The 18,669-nt window shown below is 37.4% G+C and overlaps 1 protein-coding gene across 2 annotated transcripts in view; it reads right to left on the reverse strand.

The window, feature by feature from the left end:
• Positions 1-466: 466 nt before the first annotated feature.
• PAPOLA (poly(A) polymerase alpha) overlaps positions 467-18,669 on the reverse strand; it is a 31,997-nt gene continuing 13,794 nt past the window's right edge. The window contains exons 9-22 of one of the 2 annotated variants that reach the window (XM_075614413.1): positions 18,492-18,630; positions 18,123-18,195; positions 17,534-17,654; positions 16,993-17,077; positions 12,417-12,470; positions 11,283-11,402; positions 10,510-10,619; positions 9,748-9,869; positions 9,214-9,356; positions 8,683-8,777; positions 7,706-7,926; positions 6,848-6,916; positions 6,207-6,266; positions 467-3,054 (exon numbers count right to left, since the gene is read on the reverse strand). In XM_075614413.1, the coding sequence (XP_075470528.1) occupies positions 2,959-3,054; positions 6,207-6,266; positions 6,848-6,916; positions 7,706-7,926; positions 8,683-8,777; positions 9,214-9,356; positions 9,748-9,869; positions 10,510-10,619; positions 11,283-11,402; positions 12,417-12,470; positions 16,993-17,077; positions 17,534-17,654; positions 18,123-18,195; positions 18,492-18,630 (1,508 nt within the window). In that variant the 3' untranslated portion in view covers positions 467-2,958. Of the gene's footprint in view, positions 3,055-6,206; positions 6,267-6,847; positions 6,917-7,705; positions 7,927-8,682; positions 8,781-9,213; positions 9,357-9,747; positions 9,870-10,509; positions 10,620-11,282; positions 11,403-12,416; positions 12,471-16,992; positions 17,078-17,533; positions 17,655-18,122; positions 18,196-18,491; positions 18,631-18,669 lie in introns of both variants that reach the window. The other variant, XM_075614412.1, reaches the window with a different exon arrangement.

Here is an 18,669-nt window from a genome sequence, read left to right on the forward strand (position 1 = left end):
GGGGAGATCAAACACCTCCCTCTCCCAGCTGGTAACACACAGAACTAATGCAATAGAAGGGGACACTCCGACATACAATCCTCAGGCATCAAGTTACCCATGTCCTACCTCCAAGTGGGAAGGCCCTGAAGCCCCCACTGTCATACAGGGACACGAGAGAACCTTATTTTATTTAACTCATTACACAGAGCAAATGACATGGAAGTTAAAGAGCAGACCCAAACAGCTTGGCTTCCATTGTTACCAGCAAATCACCACCAGAAACCCAACCTATCACCCAGGATGTGTGAATATCCAGATTGTGGGTTCAATTTCACTATTCACCGTAAAAATGGGTGCAGACTTCTTAAAAAATATATTCGATTTTCTGTGTTTGACAATCTTGAATGGAGGCGCTGCTACATAAAAATAAAAGTGGAAAATGAAAGTGGACACTACGCAACAGAAAGAATGAGTGAAACCACGGGATTGTGCTGTTTTTTATTGTGTTTTCAATGGAGAAATACATCATCTGTTTACAAAATAGCTCTTGAAAAATACAAGGAATACAGATACTATAAAACAAAGCAAACTCCAGTCATGAGACAATACGTACATCATGCGTAAGCAAGTCTGATCCTCAGGTTATGAAAACTATATTAAAAATGTCACTACACAGGGGAAAAAAATCCAAGTTTCCATTTTGGAAAAATGTTGTTTCAGTTAATATGAAGCTATTCAAATTAATGAAAGGAAAAAAAAAATCTTGATGCATAAACAAATTACTAGACCAATTGTATCTGGCAATGTTGCCCTAAATTGCATGCCTACACAAAATACACGTACAACTTGTATGGTTCAGTTTGTGTATCTTCGATGAAGGACAGCAAAGTTAAGAAAATAATTTTAAAGAGGAGGAAAAGTGGGTGGGGACAGGCTGTAATTATTGCACAGGCTTGAAAACTAAACAAAAAAACCTATAATCAGACTTTGTTAAAGAAGAAGTTTAGATTGGTATAGAAAGAAGAACCATCTCAAATTGTTGCCTCAAAACCCAACATGAAGAATGTACATGCGTGAGAAAAGGACTTGGTGAAGACATGCTTTAATTGTGTGTTACCCTCATTGCTTCGAGGGCAGCAACGTAGCTCACCCCCTGGCAGCCGAGGTAAGGCGCATACTTGAATTCTATCAGATTTTGCATTAATCTCCCTTTCATTTTACCCACATATGGCGTTACTACAGCCACCCCCTTGTGTTATATTTGCTACATACAACATTGAACTAAAATGACAGATTTTTTTTTTCTTTAATTTTTTTCAGCATTCACTTTTGGATAAACAAGAGAACGAAAATGGAAAGGTACACGACGATGGTTAGAACTTACAGCCGAGTTACACATCATTTTATGTTGTGCAACAAGCACACTTTTTTCTAGCATTATAAAACATGTTTAAAAAATAATAATTCAGAACAGGTATAGATGTGAGATATTGAGACTTTACTCAAACAGAAATAAATACCACGTAAAATACATGGTTGTAGATTCATAAATATGGCTAGTTAGCCATTATAACAAGATATGTGTCAAAGGCACAAAATTAGACACCCTAGCACATTCTTAACAACGGGACAACAATTTGGTAATCATGGCGCAATGCATTCTTTTGCCGCAGGGTATTTCTATTTCATAGCTAATCAAAATAATGGCATTAACCTTCACTTTGCTGTGGATGTACAGGATGCTAAATGAATTATGTTTCTCTTAAGTGTATAATGTAGGGAAAGGTGCTTATTATTATCCTTTTTACCATAAAACTCTTCTGTAAAGAGAAACATTGGCATACGCTGATACATCTACCAAACCAAACAAATTACATTAAAGCATCAGTCCCACCTACTCCGGGTATATATAAATATATTTTATAACTCTTATAGCATGGGTGCTCTCCTGAGCTAAAGAGCATTATTTTTTGCTACAGAGAACCCCATGATTCCCGAGATAATGACCTACATTACAGGTGTTTAAAGTTCCCGATAGTGAATTAAAAATGGCCACCAAATCTTGCGGGTCCCGCGAGCCAACAGGAAGCTGCTGCAACATCATGTTACGGCTTTCTATAGTGCGGCCATTTAAATGCCGGGCTTAAACACTGGTCAATAAAGCTAAAAATAATGCAATTCAGCTCGGAAGTTAATTCGGTGAAAAAACAAACAAAATAAAGGGGCGGGGCTTAGTTGGGCGAGACTGCGGCGTCGCGGTAATACATTCACGGTTTCACTCATTTTGCCTTGACAACGGGCAGCCAACTCATCCTTATGAGCTACCAACAGGTCAGGTTATCCCTGCTTCAGCACATGTGGCTCAATTGGGTGCTCAGTCTGAATGAGCCACCTGTGCTGAAGCAGGGATATCCTGAAATGCTGACGTGTTGGTAGCTCGAGGATGTGTTGGCCGCCCTGATCTAGACCAATCAGACTATAGTTTTGAGCATTGTGACCCAACATCCAAACCCTAACATTTAAGAACGAAATCAAGAATAAAAAAAAGCCATCTAAAAATGTATCTTACTACAGTTAAAAAGAAACAAAACATAAAAGTGCATCAGCTGAAAGATTTCTTATGCCAGTTGTATTGTAAATTTTGCAAAGTTACATCAACCATTATTTCGGTCAGAATGCGTGGTACAGATACAGGTTTATATATATATCTTCTCTTCTTCTAAGGGATTGGCGTCCTTTAGTATAATCAGAATGCAGCTGCTGCCAACACATTAATTGTACATCAGTTTCAACATACTAACCTGTACTTCCAACAAAGCCATGTCACAGCCCAGTATAATCTGTTCACAACCTAACCCCACTGCTAGTCACATATCCCCCTCTTGTACTCTTGTTTCCTGGCCTTGCAGTAGGAGGACAGCGGGTTGAGGTGGCAGATATTGTTTATGGACCCTGAGGTGGTAGTTTGTGTTTTTTTTACCGGTTCAGTCTCAGTTTTATTGAATTCTTGATAACAGGAATAGGATTAGCAGGGAGAACAGCTATATCTGATAGGTCTGTACTGCACGACCGCTGATGAAAGAATAGGAGGAAAAGGGAAGAGAAAGGTGGTTAATCAAGAAAACATTTTGTGCTGGAAAAATATATATATATAAAAAAAAAGTTACAAATTTGTGTATCTTGCAATACTCACCCCAAAACATCTTAACCAGGCAATCAAAAGGTTAAAATCTGCATTCATTACAATCATTTTTTTACATTTCTATGTCCAGTTAATCTATTTTTGAGTCATCTATACACGATTTGGATGCCCGATTACACATTTTATCAGGAGCTGAACATCCTCATCAAATTACAACATCGTATCATATTTGTGATTCATTGGTTGCCAAGGTTTATCCGTATTGATAAAGGACAAAAAAAATAAATAATAATTCCTACCTGTTAAATAGACTTACCAAATTCTTCCCTGGGTCACAGACTGATGGGTTAAAAGTAAAGATTAGCAGATCTTTTTATGAGGTCACTTACCCCCGTTTAACAAGCCTGCGTCACTGATGTAATGGCACAAGCCAGCAAAAGCATGGGGGCTTTACTACAACCAAATCTCAAAGGGTGCAGTTCCATTTACATACAATAAAGGGAACAAACGTTTTTTTTTTATTTTAAAGTTGTCACTTTCTATTCTTGGTCTTTGTAAATAATTGTGAATGTAAGAAATGAATACAACTACAGAATTCCCACAACTAGGGACTCCGGTCAACCTCTGTCCCCTGTTAAATGACCTCAGACAATTTGGCCCCAAGAACATAACTAACAGGTTTTTATAACATGTAACTTCCCCCAATCCAAGAATGTGCAGAATCCCTTTTTTTTTAATACAACACAAAATGCCACGTTCACATACTCTCCACATTACAAACAGCAGATGTATGTTTGGTCTATTTAATGCGTTCTTTTTTTCTCCGACAGTGGCATCAGCTCTTAGCGATAGCACACAAAAAGCCGCTATCCTATGGCAGCTAATCTTCACTATTGAAGCTATCTGGACTATTATCCCATCAGTGTCACTGCTACTGAAGAAAATGTAGAGTTTGCCGGTTTGAGGACGGAAACCTTTTTTCTGAATCATTTCGCAAAGCAATAAAAATACGGGGTTGGTTTTTAACCCCTTCCTTGCAAAAACATTGCATGTTTTGTGAACACCCGTCACGGAAAGGGTTACAGCAGCAATCCCCAACCCTTTACACATTCTGCTGTAAGATCTGTCCACTTTCAGCAACTTATTTTTTGGAGGTTTGCTTCTCCACTTTGTGATGATTATTTTACCATTGACTTTTCTTTAAACCGAATAAAAGGGCAGTTTTTGCTCCATAACATTGAATGGTGCAGTGCCACTTACTTGGCCCACATCATTTTGCACACATTGCCTTTACTTTTCCTCCGCCATTCTGTAAAATAGCCCAGTAGCTTTCAACTACAGGATGTCTAAAGATTGCATCCTTTCCGTCTTTCTAATTCAGTCATGGCAGCATTGTTTCTGAGGTACAGGCCACTCACAAAAGTATGTACAGACATACCCCGGTTTAAGGACACTCACTTTAAGTACACGCGAGTAAGGACATAAATCGCCCAATAGGCAAATGGCAGCTCGCGCATGCGCCTGTCAGCACGTCCTGATAAGTAATACCACCTCCCTACCTGTACCGAAGCTGTGTGCAAGCAGGGAGACTATAGAGCCTGTTACAAATGCGTTATTTACATCAGTTATGGACGTATGCATCAATAAGTGGGAAAAGGTAGTGCTTCACTTTAAGCACATTTTCGCTTTACATACATGCTCTGGGCCCATTGTGTACGTTAATGCGGGGTATGCCTGTATTAGGAAGGCCTGTGATATTCAAGAGTCTAATTGTTATGCTTTTCACAATTACATGTCGAGGTTAAAAATGGATAGGAATTAGACCTAAAATAAAGGCAATGGAATGGTACGGTAGGTCTTACTACAACTCCAATATAGGATTCCGAGAGAATGCACCTTTAAAGAAAAATAATTAATTACTTATACCCCACTTCCATTACATCCGAACGCTTTGTAAGAAGAAGAAAAAAAAAAAAAAGAGCTGGGCTATTTTATCACATCAAGGCAGCAATTCTGCTTAAAACCCTTAAATGCTGGCGCTCAGGTCACTCAGAAAGTAATAAGTAAATGAGAAGTAAAAATGTTACACTGGTCTCTTAACTGATCACTAATTTCTTCTGATTATTCTTAGGTTATTGCAGCACTAACCAAAATCCAACAATTGAGGAGCGCCACCTTGTGGACACCGAGTAAAGGATTTACAATGTATTAGATTAGATTTTTTCTATTACAATGATCTAAAAAGCAATTTAGCACTTTAACACCAAAGATAAAAGCTGTTTGTGCAACGCACCCATTCTTACAGCAAATGACTAACAGAGCAAATGTAGACTAATATTCTCTGTAATATTGGTTTCAGCATAGCGTTTCATTGATGAACAATATACTCCAACTGCAATAATATTCAAGGCAACATACTACAGATCCATTTTCTCATGGTTTGTTCTGTTCTTATTCAGCATTGCAGAGTACCAGTGGTGGAGCTAAAGCAAATAATAAAAAAAACATTGTTGCGAGTAAATGATTTTAAGGGAAACTTCCTTGTCTTTTGTCAGTGAAATTGTGGTGTGTGTTTTTCTCCCCGCCTCTGTGCATGCGCTTGTGGCGGCGCCGACTGCTTCTGCGCGTGACATCACTTCCGTTACAAACTTTGGTCTCCATGAAGGAGATTGGTGCCAGGTGCCAGCAAAGAAGTTACACGTAAAAAAAACCCCTCCATTTTAGGGTTCATTTGAATTAATTTTATATGTCGATACATTGTCTAATGTAGTTCAAAGATTTAGTCTCTAGCATGCATGTCTCCTTAAATGTATATTGCGGTCTATTAAATTAGTTTGGATCATTTGTAAATTACAGCAATTTGTGACGTTTGCTCTGAATAGGCAAAGACTTCGTATTCGTTCTAAAAATAAAAAAAAGATCAATTTGGAGATTTATATCTGGCATCATTGCAGAACCCCGGAAGGCATGCAGCGTTTCCCACACTCATGCATTTCAATACCATATAATTGTGTAAATGAAACAGCAGCACTTATATATATATAAAATAAATAAATAATAAGAACAGATTGTAAAGTCCCACCTGAGAAGATGACAGCACACCTGGCACAGGGGATGCAGATTTTGCTTCAACATCAGGTTCCTGCAAATAACATGAAAAGGGATTCAACCAATCCCTTTGAATAAAGGTGCAAACTACTTTGCACATCATAAAATGCCTCATCATTTAGTGGTTTCTTTTTTGGCTGTAAAATAATACTAATCTACTCTTGTGTATTTAAAATAAACTGAAGGAAAATGCTTGGAAATATAATTTAAAATGTGAAATCTGTCAGCTATTCTGGCATACTCCGTCTTCACGCAATTCCTTAGAAAACAGTGGCGGGCACAGGGCAAGTGAGTATAACCTGATCACGTCACTCAAACGTTACACTAACTGGGGGGCAAGTTCCAATTCACATGGTGCCATAATAACCATGTCTGGTTACCAGGAGCCAATCACAGCTGAAAGGGAGCACACTGTCCCCATGTCTACTACTCATTACAAATAGTTCAGTAAGTGGCACTCCTGGTTTGAAAAGGAGGAGACCTATCCAAAGATCTACTTACAATGAAAAAAATTAAATAAATTTGTTTAGAGCAAAATGTGAACTAAAGGCCGCTAAAGTCGTCCAATACTGCACAATGAAATAAAGATTTGCTTAAAATTCGAGCATCCGTCACCTTTATGATTTCAGTTTCTAATTTGTTTGGTTCGTCCACCTCAATGGCTGCATTACCATCATTTTCATCCTGCGGAGTTGAGAATACGACATGTTCCGTTGATCATGTTTTGATAATACAAGGAAGAAAGCCATTAAAGCATTCGCTGCAACTATAGTTGTACAGTAGTACCCTGGCTCTCAAGTACGGACACCACTGAAGGATTTTTTTTTTTAATTCTTGGCGCACCACTGCTTTTCAGAACTCCGTCGCACGTCTCACACATACACAATCATTTTCTTGCATGCTCCACGTTCATCACGTCATATCCGCCCTTTTACTCACACTTCACATTTACCTTCCCTTCTCACAGAGAACTCGCCCTTCTCTTGCACATCCCACAGAAAGCTATAATAGTTCTCCCCACAAACTCCACGCTCCTTTCCTCCCACACCCTACAAATTTCAGCTGCTCAGCGGGAGTGTCCTGTGCTGCCTGGAGGCGCAGCTTGCAGCCTCTGCATTCCCAAGCAGTGGGGAACGGATCGCTGAACAGTCAGCAGAGGTTTCCCCTGGGTCACTAGGTTTCCCGGCACCAGGGCTGAGAAACACTACTAGCCAATAATACAACAAAATGCAGTTCCATTTGCCAGGACTGAAAATACAAACATGTGTACAGTGTCGCTGTTCTGTTTCATTTGTCACTTCGTACAACAAAAAACTTAATTACATTTATGATATACACATTTTAAAATAACTACAATTTGGAATTTCTAAGTGCACAAACTTTACAAACGTTGATACCTGTATTTTCTATCCCCTACTAAACATTTAAAACTACAAAGTTATAATCCACAGAAATATCTAAAAAAAAATATACCTCTTCGGTTTTGGTTTTTTTGGGGCTCTCCTCTTTTGGAGGAGACGATGTTCGTTTCACACCTGCTACAGGACTAGGCATTTTTGTTGCCATGTTTGTCTGGGGTTTTTGGACTTGGTTTACCAGGCGGGTAGAAGAGACAACACGAGACACCACAGGCCTTGGTGATGGAGAAATGGCTGGCGGTACGGCAGTATCAGGAATGCTTTCGTTCAAACTACCTACAAAGAAAACGTTATATTTCAGAGATGTCACATTTGATCGGGACAAACATCAACCACTCCCCCCCTCCCACAAAAAAACCCTAACATTTTCAATAGAATATCCTTCGCTGGTCCATTGCTGAATGTGGTTTATAAGAAGTGTTGGGGCACATTTGTGGTGCATCAATACTTGCGCCGATGGATGTTTAACAAGCAATACGGCACCAACCAGAATATTACGGTTGTGTATTGTGTCAAAAGGTCCTGTGGTGTTGGAAAGGCAACGTAACTCAGTGAGGGGGGAAATAAAATGTAGAATATCAATGTTAGTGATCAAACTAACGTGAAAGCTATTTAAGGTGTTATTTAACGCTATAGTAGCCATTGTTCTGGAGAACCATTGTAGTTGTGAAACCTTTCATATACTGTACAGAGTTTTTAAAAACATGGTTTTTGTTCATAGTACACTTGAAGAAACCTATGAGTTCTCAAAAGCACTGTGCACTAATTTAAGCTCTATATGGCAGGAGATTTCCTTGCGTAATGTTGAGATTGTGTTTTATTGCACTTATTGTATTATAAATCCCTGTAATGTACTCTTTTGTGAAGCGCTGTATACATGGATGGTGCTTTATAAACACAAATATACATACATATTTTAGCTAATGTTGGTACCCCAAGAGGGATCATAACCTACAGAGAATCTAAAGATAAATGAACAAATTGTATGCGTTTGATATTGGCAGGTGCTATATTTGCATGTTTTGATCTTACCCCCTGAATTCTCAGTGGCATTACTTTGTGGCACAATCACTTCAGTAGCCTGCATGTTGCTCACAGAAGAGGTTACTGGTGCAGCTGGGCTGTTTCTGCTTAGGGAGGTAAATAGATCATGGTTAACTGCTGTAAACAATTCCAGCATCCTTGTAAGAGATCCGTGACCTTTCAAAACTTTGGTGAAAAGAATCTATTCATCACTTTAGAACTAGCCGAACAAGAAATGTATCACATCCAATAGAAGGCATTCAGAATGTCATTGTTAGGAGACCATTACTAACCTGTTATAAGGCAAACATTGAACATTCGGACTAGAGCTCTTTAAACGAGTCATTTCTACTCTGGTTTAGTGTAGGAGAATTGCCTCTTTTAGTTCGTTCTATTCACCTGTTCTAAGAAAACAGTCAAAACCATCTTAAAAATAAAAAAGTTATTTGTGAAGTCTTCTTGCAGATATTTGTAAATCTCTTGGGGGAAAAAAACCAAGGGAAGGCTTAAACCTAAAGATGAGTATTATTTCAGGCTTACCCCTGAGAGCAGCCAGAAGAGTTCAGTGGACTGGTCTTGGTAGCGTTGGTTGGAGAAGGCACAGACATGCTGTTATCGCTGTCCATTGATAAGTCAAGGCTGCTATCATTCAGAGATCCTAATTTAACACCTTCAACCGAATGCTGCAAACAAAGCATATTCTTACATTATACTTCAAATGACGCAGATCATACATAAAATGCCAACTTTGATGGTGTCAATAAGTTCAAACCAACTCATTAAAATAGAAATTATACAAAATATTACATTTTTGAGACTTGCTCAATGTATTTTATATTTTGAAGGAAAAAAAAACCTGTATGCAATAGTTCAATATAAAAAATTAAATTGTATTTATTAACAAGAAGCACGTTGAAAAAGCTTTGTTGTTTAATAAAAAAAATAAGGCTAAAATGAATTGGGAAACACTGGCACAAATACACCACAAAAAAAAACATGCTTCAGTTCTTGAAGCAGGAAGCCTGCACTGATTTGCAGGGATATTTAGGAAACATTGGCCATTTCTACGGTTACCTTTTTCTTTTTCGGGAGTACATGATTAGGAAGAAGTTGGTGGAGTTGTTTTCTCTTGACATGCATTGCTGCAATTTTCATGTCCATTTCAAACATCTTGCTGTTTATTGCTTGCCTGTAAACTTTACATTAATACAAAACAATATTAATTCAATTTGAGACCAAAGTAAATGTTTCGATGCAGTCATCAGGTTAACATGCCAGTGGTAAGAAGAACCCTGGAACAGAACAAAACATCAGGACATGTGAAAGAAAATATGTCAAATGCCATGTGTTGTACTTTGGGTTATTTGCTGCTCTAACAATATTGTTAAAACAATTAGTCATTTTACTCAGATGAAGTGAACGGCTTCAATTTGCTGTATTAAGGATAACTCCACTGAACATAGACATTGAAGTTCAGACATACAACAAAATAAAAATGCCCCATCTCTTACCATGAGAATGAGATCAAAGTTATGCAATTATAGCCTGTACTGATCTCAATATATACCTGCTATATTAGCCTTTCCCTCTGTATTACGACTTCTTGCGTGCATAGCTTGGAGCACGGACATTTTGGTTTGTGTGTCAAACACTCCAAATAATGACATTGTTAAGACGTAGGATGTTGCACATTGAAGCATGTGAGAGAGAGTAGTAATGCTTGCTAAAATAGTGGGCACGCCAATTTAAAAAGCCTTTAAATACATTTATGAACCATTTTCTAAAGTCACAAACTTAATTCCACTACTTCCTATGTGCAGAATCAGGGACGCTTACCTGTATCAGTAAAAGATTGAATGTCATAAGTGAGGTCAACACTTAGATTTTCCGAATTTTCCATCTTTTTGAACACCAACCCAATGACCCACATTGTACGGAATTCTTCCCTGGAAATAACAATGTTAGCTCATCCAATTTCAAATAATGTCAACTGGAACTTTAATTGTTAATTTTTGCTTGGACAAAGATTTTTTTTTTGTGAATAGCTTGGATTAGGCAATTAGATTAGCAATATGTAATTAAATGTTTAAATATATAATACAAACATAGTATATTTATAATATATTCAAGCTCATCATACTTCGTGTAAAATAATATCCCCCAAAATATGACCATCAGCACATTATGAAACCAGAACATACAGCAATCCCCTCTAATCTCAGCATCTATAGCAAGATAGCGCTATAATAAAATTGATCACATTAGACCTCCAGAAGGTATATAGACTGCTTCTTATATTACCCAAAACACCAATATTTCTATTAAACTAATAATATATATAAATATACACACACATTGAAGTACACTTTATTAGAGCTAGTTATCAACTTCAAGATAAAAACAGTGAACCTGTACAAACGCCAGGAATCGCACTTAATTAGCTGGCGCCAGCAGAGCATGAGTACTGCGTTACCATATATTAGTTGAAGTTTTGCAGGCTCAGTAGGAATCACTATTCTTTATGCAACAAAGTTTATCACCATTTAGAGTTGGTGCATAATCTGAAAATGAGCAGCATGAAAAAATGTAGAAATGAAGGAATTGCTTACTTTTCTGGATTCTCACCAGGCGCTGGGAATGACTGAGGATTTACATGAGCTAATGTAATGAATTCATTCTTCTCCAAGCTTCCAACAAGGATACGGATTTTTGATTCCACCAAGCCAACCCTGTATAAGAAGGATGTTACTAGCAAACACACATACACAGTTAATCAATGGTCATAAGAAATTTAAAGTGCCTTTTAATGAAAGTTACACACACCCCCACACACACGATGTAGATAATCAAAGGCACATAGCTCAAACAAATGAATCCATACAATATAAGAAAATGCAGTAAAGGATCCAGAAACCCCTGTCTTCTGGGACTTCCTGCTATCTGGGAAAGCAAACAGCTGTATCAGATGGAAGATCACACACCTTAAAGGATCACAGAGAAAAAAAGGCAACATAATGTAATCTGTTTTAACACACTTCCAGAATGCCAAAATCAATAATACTTTGGGTGTTGTCAAACAGGGACACCAGCCTCCTCCTTCCGTGGTCCTGCAGGTTTTATGGTGGCAGAGAGACGTAGCGTCTCTTCAGATCCAGCGTCTCAGTTGAGCAGTGGAGGATTGAAAGTGACCGTCAACAGTTCCTCAGGAAGCCGAATCTCTGGCGAAAATCATAGGGTTTGGAGTTTCAAACTGCGATTTTTTTTTTTAGAGTTCCGTAGAAACAGTTGGCAGTCACTTTCAACCCTCAACACCCAGTTATTGATTTTGGCATTCTGGGAGTGTATTACAGCTTTTCAGTGCGTCCTTATTAGTTAACAGATGTAACTAAATTGCCTTTTTCTCTCCTTTAAGGTGTGTGATTTTTCATCCAAGACATCTGTTTGCTGGGAGTTCTGGCTCTCTGGGAACAGAAAGCATTTTCTGGATCCTTGATTGCCTTTCCTTACATTGTATGGATTAATTTGGATGAATTATGCACCTCTGACAATTATCTATGTCATTTTGACGGATCAGGAGACCGTTAAGGTTATCCAATATACAGTTTCTTTATAATTATGCTTATTTACCATCATGGGTTATGTATAGCTGTTCTTTTTTGGCTGATCATTACTTTATTAAACTGTGGGTATCTTGTGCACCAAAATAACAAATTAACGTACTGTTTTAGCCGTTTTGTACTCACCATTCAAGTCTCTGCTTTTCTGTTGGTGCACTTGCGAGAAGGATAATATAATGCCTTTGAAGATAAAGACAATATAGCATTTTACTTAACTGGATACAAGCGCTCTTTTTACGGCTGTGTAATAAGAAAACTTAAACAAGATGTTTGACACTAGTATGGACTACAGCTTTACCAAGTGTTGGGCCATTGCATACCACCGAGCACCTCAGGGTAAGAAAATGTTTCTTCTAACATTAAGTCACCTTTTAGTAAACTACAAAAGAAACCCCCCAAAAAAATCTCCATTATAATCATTCAAAAAGTATATTTACCAAATGCCATTTCTCCCATGCCAGCAGCCTGGTAATTATATAAAGCTTCCTCAAATAGGTAATTAAACAAATCTTCTAAAATTACTTTTTCAGTGGTTGGAAACCACCTACGTACCTATTCTAACTACAACACAGGATATGGGTAAGGGAATTTGCTTTATTTTATCCTACCCCATTAAGCAAACTGCTCTTCAAAATGTTGTTATACAAATTGTGCAACACTCCTTTGTATCTTAGATGACAAAACATACTTAAGACATTAAGAATCCATTTAAAAACAACACACATTCATGTGTGTTCAATAAGAGTTTAGTATTGGTAAGCGCATATATTTCAAGAAAAGGAAGTTGTTGGATGAGTATTTATCATGTAAAAAAAAACTAGTTTCCTCAATTGTAGTAAAAACAGGACATTTTAACCATAACTTGTCTAGATTTGAGTAAAAATTGTCCATTTCTCTGAAGTCCTAATCTCACACAAATGTATTTAGGATTACAGGGGGGGAAAAGAAAAAAAAATAAGAAAGTTGCCCCATTCATTTTTTGCCTCTTACGACTGTTGCTAAAAGAAGCTCCAAAAATGTATTTATTTTGTAGCTACATGTACATATAGCTATGTAACTAAATGTTTAGTCAAACTTAAAACTAAAAATGATGTGCAGTAAGGCGTTACTTCTAAAGGCACCAGCGCCAGGCATGCAAGGTGGTCATTATCAAATAAATTATTATTATGATAAGGGCTAGAAATAATGACAATTATGCTCTTTAGACAAACTTTAGAAGCGTTAGGTTGTGGTTAATTGTTTTATAGTCTGGACAATAAGTGTTTGAGTATTTGCTAAATTCTTCCTATCGTGCCTGAAATATCAGATGAAAGCATTTTACACCCACCGTATTTTAATTCCTTAGAGATTTTAGCAATTTCCAAAAAGGGGGAAAAAATGCTTTGCTACGATCAAATACACTGATCTTGTCCTTTTGAAGCTGCAGAAATGTAATTCACACTGGGTAACAGGAATTGTTAAACTACAATGCCGTGTATAGCCAAGGGTATCTATTTTGAGACACACACACACGAATCAGCACTGATTCGATGAGTGACCAAACAGCTGAGCTTTCCATGTAAGCGCGGTTTCAATAAAAAGTAAATAACCAAAAACGAGAGACTCCAAAAATGCTCATACACCGAGACAAAATTATGTAACCTGGCTTTCGACCTGCAAAAACCCATCTGTCCCTCCCCCCAACATACGATGTAATGCTTTATTATACATTGGGAACTTCTACATACAGTACGTCACGCCTGGATTTCCCTTTGTATTCAGGTATCTGAAACTCTTCGGCATATGAGATGCTATGAAAACTTCAAATGTAACGCATGCAAATGTTTATCAATTATGTGATGTGTCCAAAAACATGGCTTAGCTTGAAAATGTTACCAATAGGTGTGAGTAAAAATCCTTTTGCTGAAATGATCATTGCTGAACAGCAGCACATGCTGTATGCATTGTACAGAGACAAGGCGAGGAGGGGGTGGGGGGTTCACTTACCATATTTGTTGAAAAACCAAGACAGTGCATACGTGTTCTTAATTAAGAACTTCTTAGCCACATGTTCTAGCTAAGTTTGTTTCCTCACGTTATGTAGATTTGGTACAGGCATCTACTCCTTCTCTTCTACAGGAGGAGTTATGTTACCTTGTGAATCAGTCGCAAGGCAAGTCAATAATAAAGTCTGCATTTAAATTATCTCGTCATTAGCACCATATCATGGAAACAAAACACAGAGACATTCTGAAGTTTAGCTTTTTTTTTTTCTTTTTTCTTTTTTTTCTTATATTTATTTGCTATTAATATACAATCATGAGGGAAAATACACAACATACAAACCAACTCAATTTGAAAATGCAAAAAAAAATCCTTTAAATAAAGTGATTCGCTCTTGAACAAAAATGATGACCGGGGCAATCTCCAAGAATCATGGTTTATAAAACATGGAGAAAAAAAAAACTTAAAGAAAAACTTATGTTACATCTAACCAACAGGTTAATGTTTAACACCTTCATCATTAATGGTTTAATGTAATTGAACAACTGTATGAACGTCAATGCAGCCCAATAATGTTTCCGCAAAGGTCCGTGCTGCACGCTAGCTTTCTTACGTGGTCTCAGTTGGAGTTCATACAATACTCTACATCTCCATAGGTATTAAAGATTTGTTTGCGTCGTGTTAATTAAACTACAGAAGTAATGTTTGCATGGCATAGCTCGTAATAAATCCCAGTTTTAAAACCATGTCTGCTGAGAAGTTGTATTAGGAACTGCATCAGTTTGTGAAACTTCATTCCTAGGCGAATTGGGGCAAAGTAATTATTCCCTTTCCTAAAACCAAGGAATTTTGTAAACAGCATAATAGCTTTTATGGCGATATTAGAATGCGTTATGTAGTAAAGACCAACATTCCTGTTGGCAATCTGGCAAAGATATATAGATCTAGATAAAAATCAATATAGAAATGTATTGTTTTATTATAATTATGAAACGTTTACACAAAGCATTACTCTGAAACTGCTAAGGCTTATATAAGTTATCACTAGTATCGCGTGGTCAGTGTCTCAATGAGCTTTAAATTAAAAAAAAATGTAGCTCCAGCTCGAGTAGCAATTCTATTTTTCTAACCTATGATCTAGCAAACTAAACAAATGGGGGCGGGGGGGGGAGAGATCAGTTAACCTATAGAGCAGGGGTGTGCAGGGGGGAAAGATCATGCACCCCTGCTATAGGGAAATCATTTGAAGAGCAATACAAGCTATTATACACAACACATACTAAAAGCTGCAAACAGATACACTGGATCCTAGTTTTAAATGTAAATATTGCGTTTTAGGTTTTCAACATACTCTAAAGTTAGGATAGAAAATTAAGACTATAGTACTTTACCTTTGCTTAAAACGCTGCGTTATTTAATTAACTTGTAAACATCTGCATACACACACAAACATACAACTTAATTATAAACCAGAAAAAACAAAACCTGTAGTTACCAGAGAATATAACGCACAAAGCACGACACGGTTGAAACCGAAAGAATGCTCCAATCTTACGCATGGCATTATTGCAGGCACCAGAGAGTTCAGCTATGGGGTGTATGGTCACACTGCACATACCAGGTCAGGGCATCGTATTGAAGATGGTTGCCAATGTACTGGGAATTAACCTTATAACCCGGGAGAAAAAGCTGGAAAATGTAATGGAGCTGGTGGCACTCCTTGTAAAAACTGTTTTTTTCCTATGTCCTTTAGTGAAAATTACCCATTCACAAGTACAATCTCTCAAAACATCTGCAAATACTACAGACGCTTTTATATCAATACAAACTGAATTATGTATTTTACCAAAAGAACTTTAAACCCCAGCTTTCTGAGCCGGAACAGCTACCGGCACCTACTTAAAAAGGCAAGTATCTCCGGAAGCAGGGGATCCCGAGATCCCCCGTTTCAATGCCATATATAAAAAAAAAATTAGACTTGGATTGCTCCTTTAAAAAGGTGCATGCATTGTTTAAATTGAATTAGCCAGGTACCCAACTGCTGTACAGTCCACCTCGCTTAAGCTATGCTTTGAATTGTATGCCCTAATTCGCGATCTAGCAATTTTCAAGACAATGATAAAAGCGCCTTTGTGGTCCCTCACACCGTGTTCTGTCAGGACGGTTCTTTGCTAACCGACAGCATCAAAAGAGCAATATGAATTGGGCAGATAAAATGTCAAGGAGCAACGTTGTTTGGGAGAAGGGCACGGCTGCAAAGCAGACACATTGTGTTCCGGAGTCACGTTTGCCAGACTACGTTCTCCATAATTCACAATATTTCATTTGTATGGATTTGATTTTAATATCATTAGTAAAGTAATTCTACTGTACGTAACAGACTTATGCTGGTTCCGATGTAGACAGTGAATCCACCTTTAATAGATGAAGACTGTACTAAAGTGGAGTTGGGCGGATATACTCGCAGCATATAAACTCAGTTTTAATGAAATGCTAATTTTAATAAAAACAAAAAGTTTAAAAACACCTTTTTTGATTTGTAAAAACCTTTGACTGTCAAATAGTTTCAATGGTAAGCTTACTGTAATAAATGCAGTGAGCACGATTTAACCCAAAGAAACGTACTCCACACACACACCTCATTAACAGATTTCTTTTCTTTTTATTTTCATTTAATATTCCACCCCCAAATATACCAGACAGGATATAAAATACATACTTGTACTTCTGAAAGAAGTTTGGAGCTTCAAAAAGTTTGGACCAGTCTGCTTTACCCAGTAAGATTTCATCTGTTATAGCAAGGCCTATAAAAAGAAATCAAAGCGCTTTAAGAAAGCCATTAAAAATAAAAGGAACCCAAACACTGTCATATTGCAGTTCCAGTGCTCTCACTCTGTATTTACTTGGAGGTGGTACAATTTGTTTGGAGGCCCAGCATACTTGCACTTTCGCTTTGTCCACACACACATTTGTATATACAGTACGTGCAACATGTTGAAAATCACTGCACATGTATATACAATGTAACCTTTTAGTAAATTTCATATATACAAAAGCTGAATAAAGTTGCCTGGTGTGATTTTTTTTTTTTTTAAGGGCTTGGGAGCACGTTGGCAATTTCAATAATAATAATAATAATAATTAAAAGAAAGGATGCATGTTCAAGCAAGAAACTTCAATTCACACTGAATGATACAGAAAAAGTAAAGCGCGCACACACAATATTTAGGAATTGTATCATTACATTGATATTAATGTACCTTGCTTGAACTCCTCAACCATGACCATCCGTGTAGAGACCGACACATTGTACGTGGAGTTCTGCTGAGGATAGGCTGGTGTAATTATAGGCATGAGATGGTACCTATCACTCGGATTAACCTATATTAAAAATAAAAAACGGTTTGATTACTTTTGATTTACACAAGTCCTGTCATGCACATAAGTATTTTAGGTTACATGTAGACTGCATCCAAAGTACTATACACACACCCCCACACACACACACACACATTTATATAAAATTACACAAGCCCAGGCATGTGTTCAGATTAAGGATTTGTGCCTACACATACTAAGCACCCTATGTGATTTATCATTTATTATTTATGCTCCAACACATGACAGTACAACGGGATGGAAAGGAAACAAAATTAGGACGTTAAACACTTGTAAAGTAGATGAGGGCCCTTATTCCAAGGATTTTACAATCTGCTAAGGTTACATTTAGTCCTGGAAGATACAGGGTCTGCAGATTAACAGGATCAGAACAGTGTAAAAATGGGAGAGATGAGGGGGCTCTATAAAATACACGCTAATCATTATTGAAAAACAAAAGCTTTCACCAACCCTGGGGTCCCACACTGGCAAATTAAGATTGCATTCTTCCGGCTGCTTTAACAGCACTGGGTTAGGCCATTCCCTGTCAAGAAAGACATGATTTTTATTGGCAGATTCTCCATGTAACAAAACCAATAGCAAAAATAAATACTAATCTATATTTAAATGTATGCATAAACATTATTTCTACAAAATGTGAGCAACTTTGAACATTTCATCTGTTAAGCAAAAACAAATATTTGAAATGCAACGTCATCAACAAACTATATGGAAATCACAGCCACAAGTTATCAGTGCTGTGGTATCGTCTGAAATACAAACGACCTGTTACAATGTGTGGAAAAGGTCTGTGTGTTTTTTTCCTGTCAGTACACTTACCATTTAGAAAAAACCAGGAAAAACTTATGTACAAGAGTTGATGCTATTGCATTTGGATACAGCTGGCAAGTTCTTGCTACTAGCATAGCCCAGGAAACACCGCCAAGGAAGCCTAGTATGTTTGAATAGATGTTATGACCTGTGCAGAAAAAAAAAAAAAATATATATATATATACAT

This window comes from Ascaphus truei, chromosome 9 (assembly GCF_040206685.1).
Source record: "Ascaphus truei isolate aAscTru1 chromosome 9, aAscTru1.hap1, whole genome shotgun sequence".
NCBI classification, from domain to species: domain Eukaryota; kingdom Metazoa; phylum Chordata; class Amphibia; order Anura; family Ascaphidae; genus Ascaphus; species Ascaphus truei.